The sequence below is a fragment of the Lolium rigidum genome, chromosome 3 (genome assembly GCF_022539505.1).
Source record: "Lolium rigidum isolate FL_2022 chromosome 3, APGP_CSIRO_Lrig_0.1, whole genome shotgun sequence".
Classification (NCBI taxonomy): Eukaryota; Viridiplantae; Streptophyta; class Magnoliopsida; order Poales; family Poaceae; genus Lolium; species Lolium rigidum.
The window spans coordinates 18666704-18672211 of record NC_061510.1 but is presented as its reverse complement, the minus strand read 5'-3'; the positions used below and the strand labels follow the sequence as shown (position 1 = coordinate 18672211).

General features: G+C 50.3%; 1 protein-coding gene across 1 annotated transcript; it reads left to right on the top strand.

The window, feature by feature from the left end:
- The first annotated feature begins 3436 nt into the window (after positions 1 to 3436).
- On the top strand, positions 3437 to 4720 carry LOC124694443 (putrescine hydroxycinnamoyltransferase 1-like). Its single transcript, XM_047227428.1, has one exon. It carries the CDS (start codon positions 3437 to 3439, stop codon positions 4718 to 4720), a length of 1284 nt encoding a protein of 427 aa, XP_047083384.1.
- The last annotated feature ends 788 nt before the right edge of the window (positions 4721 to 5508 follow it).

Sequence of the window (5508 nt, the reverse complement as noted above, 5' to 3'; positions counted from 1 at the left end):
GGAAATTGCGTCCTAGTCAGCCAATTTTGTATTCTAAAGCCAAAGAATGACATCCATTGTGGAGGATTGACTCTCTTTAAATAGGAAAAGAAGTTCCAGAATATCCCGATGTGTTAATTTTTTACCTATTTGAGAAATTTATGTTTAAATATCGTTCAAGAAAGATATAGTAGAAAGATAGTTATGTCAGCAAATATCCTTTCACAATGCACTGGCTCGCACGTTACCCTAGATAGGTAGGATACATCAGTACTACTTCAATGCATTGTCTTTTAAGCATTGTATCTACATATAATGATTTTTGGGACATGCATGCATGTGATTAGGCTATGATTGTATTTTGCATATGGTTCCGTGCAAGTGTAATTTTTTAGCTAAGACTGCTCATAGTGAGTGTTGCATAGCTAGTTACATCACACACTTGGGCCTTAATAAGCAGTAATCTGTCATCTCACGACTTGTCGCCAGCTAGCGCACCAGGTTGATCCCAATTGTAGGGCAACTTACCTAGACCATACTCATTCTCTCGGCGCTCCTCTCTTGGTCATGTCGGTTCTCCCGCTGCCGAAACACACTCTCACTAAGATGGAGCGGTTGTGACGTGCGGTGGTGTGGAAGGCGACCGCTACTTGTTTTGGTGCCAACTGTCAAGTGGCTTGGGATTTCGTGTCTCGGCTGCATTTGGAGGGAGATCTCGATGTGGTACACATTGCGTTGTAGAACACGTGTTTTCTTCTCAAGGTTTTGCATGGCCTCTTCTCTCAGTGTGACACGTCGTGGACTCAGTGGGTTTGCTGCTATTACCTGTGCTCGTGTCCCGAGGAGCCTACCCCTTTGTGGCACCACTTCCGGTCCCTTGTTCCCCTATATCGGTCCATCATCATGTGACTGCAGGTGACAGTTCTTGGGCCAGTCGTAGCCAGCCTTCCCTCCGTGTTCTCCAACTGTCTCATGCCCGACACGCCGCTTGTAGTGGCGGCACGAGATAGCTCTGTTGCCGTTGTCATCAGGTATCGCGTCACCGCGCATGCAGTGATAGAGATGGCGTGCTTGGACTCACATCTGTGCGTGGTCTGTCTCACCCTTGTACCGACCACAAGATTGTCATGCTTGATTCCTGTGAAGAGTTCTGCGCTAACGTTGTCTACCGCACTCTACACGCCTCAAGTTACATGCTGCCGCACCATGACGTCAACTGGACTAACCCCTCCCCCCCCCCTCGCAAGGTGCGCGTTTTCTTCTGGATCCTCCGTCTTGGTACGAGTAGAACACGCACCCACCTTTCCCATATTGGGTTCGTATCCTCCCCATCTTGCCCCCGCCAGCCGGAGGACTAGCATCACATGTTTGTCTATTTCCCGTGCCTATGGGAAGTATGGTTGCGCACATCTGCCAATTGCGTCTACCTATGGATGTTGATGTCACATTGCTTCTAGAATTCCTCTGCGCTCATCTTCCTGACATTCATCCCTCTGCGTGGAACACGGCGGTGCTCGTGATCCTGTGGTTTGTGTGAAAATCCCGCAACAACATAGTTTTTGACAACGACATGCTCTCCGCCGCACGAATCGTTTCACTCGTCACGAGTCATCTCCTTCTTTGGGATGTGTCGACCTCGGTGCTGTCCTAAGTTGGTGTGACAATATAACTTAGTACCGCACCCCCCTCCCCCGTGCGTATCTTGAGTGCGGTATGTCGCCTCTCCCTGGCCCCGGAAAAGCTAGACTTACGGAAGATTCGTACAGACGTAGTAAGTGGTAACAGTTGGTTGGTTGAATTGCTTGTTCTTTCCGTGATTTCAGGGCCGTGAACCTCCCGCCTGATTCCACGCTAGTCCGCAAGTCAGATTTTGTAGAAATTAGTCCGTAGATGTAGTGCTGCGATCTTTACACGGAGGCTACAAATGAGACGGCGCACGGACGTTGCGTCTAGGTGGATGATCGCCCCCGTTGCACCCTAAACAAAAAAAGGGTTCAGAATAAGAGCTTTGCCAGAAAGAAAGATAAAAATAAGCTGCCATGCAGCACCATGCGATGTCAACGTTGCGGCAATGCATTACACGAGACAAGGACAATTAGTGAAAATGCACTCCAGTATGATTGGCCTTGGCCGAGTCAGTTGCTCCGTGAGTACTCCGTGGCAGCTGGCGCTGATCGCAACCAGTGCCCTGCTAGGTTTGGGCGACGTGCACCTACTCACTGCCACCCAGCAGCTGTGGCACACTTGATACTTTAGACTAGCCACAATGGGAGTATCATAGGTAGTATCATGCATGTCATGTAGGCAAAAATCTAATGTGGCACATCAATTAATAAGGAGAGAGGTGAAAGTAGTATCATAAGTAGATACGGTATCATAGCACGTAAAACTAAAAATTATAGTGGCAAACACATCATGTACACATATTTGCATTGAGATTCTACAAAACATTAAATATGATACAACTATGATACTAATTCATGATACTATGCATTGTAGGTGTTGTATCATAAACTAGTATCATATGAATGATACTAGTCTATGATACTTCCCATTGTGACTAGTCTTATACTAACGGCCGATCTTGCGTGTCGTGGCTTTACACAAAAATAACCCTTTTATAAAACTATAGCACAGACTGACCCTCCGGGTAAACTATTTTACTCATCTAACCTTTTTTTGTGGCGCCTATGCGAGCGGCGCCACATTTCACTGTGTGGCGCCCATGCGATGGGCGCCACACATCTTGCTTGCGTGGCGTGCATGCGCGTGCGTGGCCTACAGCTGCCAACGTGGAAGCATGTGTGGCGCCCATGGCAAAGGTGCCACACTACTCTTTATAAATAAACGTTGTCTAGAGTTGATAGAACATAGTGGTAGCTCAGCTGGTTGAAGCCTTTGGTGCAAATCTATATGTCTTGAGTTCAAACCTCCAAAATACTTGATTTTATTCTTACTTTTTAAAATTGTGCTAGACATTGTAGTATGTTCTAAAAATATAGAAACCTTAAAACTTTTTATCATTTTTTAATTATTGTAGGAGTCCAAAATGATTTCTTTGCACACGGCAAAGAAAAGCCGCACAGCGACGCCTGTTTTTTCCGTAGTGTGTAGGCCACGCACGCGCATGCACGCCACACAGGCAAGATGGGCGTCACACAGTGAAGTGTGGCGCCGCTCACATAGGCGCCACAAAAAAGGGTTAGATGAGTGAAATAGTTTGCCCGGAGGATCAGTCTGTGCTATAGTTTCATAAAAAGGTTATTTTTGTGTAAATCGCCAAGCGTGTCTGATTGGCCATAGTCCAAACTTACTCATTCCCATCTGAATGTCTGAAACTATATATACATGTGTGTCCCCGCAGCTCCTCTCACTTCCACAAGCTACCAACTTTCGTCGTACACTCCGACACACGCATTTTTTTTCGCACTTCGAGTAGATAGCTAGAGAGATCGAGATGAAGGTGGAGATGGTGGAGTCGACGCTGGTGGCGCCCAGCGAGGAGACGCCGCGCCAGGCGCTGTGGCTCTCCAACTTCGACGTCACCGCCGCAATGACGCACACGGCGCTGGTCTACTACTACCCGGCCCCGACGACTGGCGGCGAGGGCTTCTTCTCGTCGGACAGGCTCATGGCGGCCCTGGCCAAGGCGCTGGTGCTGTTCTACCCGCTCGCTGGGCGGCTCGGCAGGGACGAGGATGGGCGGCTGCAGATCGACTGCCATGGCGAAGGCGCGCTATACGTCGTCGCAAGGGCAGACTGTACCGGGGAGGACCTCTTCAGCAACTACGTGCCCTCGCCAAAAGTCAGGCGCGTGTTCGTCCCGGTGGCGCCGTCCGGCGACCCGCCCTGCCGCATGGCCATGTTTCAGGTGACGCTCCTCAAGTGCGGCGGAGTGGTGCTGGGCACAGCGATCCACCACGCGCTCATGGACGGCATCGGCGCGTTCCACTTCATCCAGACGTGGTCCGGCCTGGCGCGTGGCCTCGCCGTCTCCGAGGCATGCCCTTCGCCGCCCTCCCACGACCGCGCGCTCCTCCGAGGGCGTTCGCCGCCGCACGCTGACTTCCACCACTCGGCCTACTCCTCGGCGCACCTCAGCGGCCTCCCGCGCCCCTGCATTACCCTTCGCTACTCCGTCTCCCCGAAGCTGCTCGCGGACCTCAAGTCCCAGTGCGCGCCTGGCGTGTCTACCTACGGCGCCGTCACCGCGCACCTCTGGCGTTGCATGTGCATCGCGCGCGGGCTCGCGTCCGGCTCCGACACACACCTCCGCGTCACGGTCAACGTCCGCCACCGCCTATGCCCGCCGGTCCCGCGCTACTTCTCCGGAAACGCCATCCTGCGTGACCTCGTCACCGTCAAGGTGGCCGACGTTCTGTCGAAGCCATTGGGATACATGACCGACGCAATCAAGAAGTCGCTGGAGGACGTGGACGACGCGTATGTGCGCTCCATGATCGACTACCTGGGGCTGGAGTCCGACAAGGGGAGCTTGCAGGCCGCGCCATGGCAGCTCCTACCGGAGTCCGACCTGTGGGTGACAGCCTGGCTGGGGCTGCCCGTGTACGACGCCGACTTCGGCTGGGGCGCGCCACGGTTGGTTGCTCCCGCACAGATGTTCGGCACTGGCATGGCGTACGTGATGCAGCACGCCGACAGGGACAAGGGCTTCGTCGTGTTCCTCGCCCTCGAGCCCCAGTATGTGCCGTGCTTTGAGGACGTCTTCTACAACAACTAAAATCCACGTCTCTCTGCAATGTTTCGACGCACTCCAAGATTTGTGTGATGACATCTTGCCTTTGAGGCACATGAATTTTCCGGATTCACAAGCCTTGTATCTGTATTTTATTTTGTGGTTCATCTATCGATTTTTCAATTTTTAAAGTTTCTTTTGTGATACAGAGCAACGAAGCAACGCTTACTTTGAAGCATAACTTCTTCCCATTTATCATTTTCATCCAGTGGACGTTGTTGTGGCGGTCTTTAAGCCATCTACACATGGCCAACTTGTCATTATTGAAGAGAATCGAGAGAGCAGAAATACTGAAAGTGAACGAGTGATTCCATTGATTGGGACTATATGTATAAGTTTTATGAAGCATACCTTCTGCACATTTATCATTTTCATCCAGTCGACGTCGGTGTGGTGGCCTTTAAGCTATCTACACATGACCAACTTGTCGTTGTTGAAGAGAATCGAAAGAGTAGAAATACTGACAGTGAACGAGTGATTCCATCAATTGGGACTACAAGTATAAGTTAAAAAAGTAAGTTGTTTCTGATAGAGAGCAACGAAGCAACGCTTAATTTGAAGCATACCTTCTTCACATTTATCATTTTCATCTAGTCGACGTTGTTGTGGCGGCCTTTAAGCCATCTAGACATGGCCAACTTGTCATTGTTGAAGAGAATCGAGAGAGTAGAAATACTGAAAGTGAACGAGTGATTCCATTGATTGGGACTACATGTATAAGTTTTTTGAAGCATACCTTCTGCACATTTATCATTTTCATCTATTCGACGTCG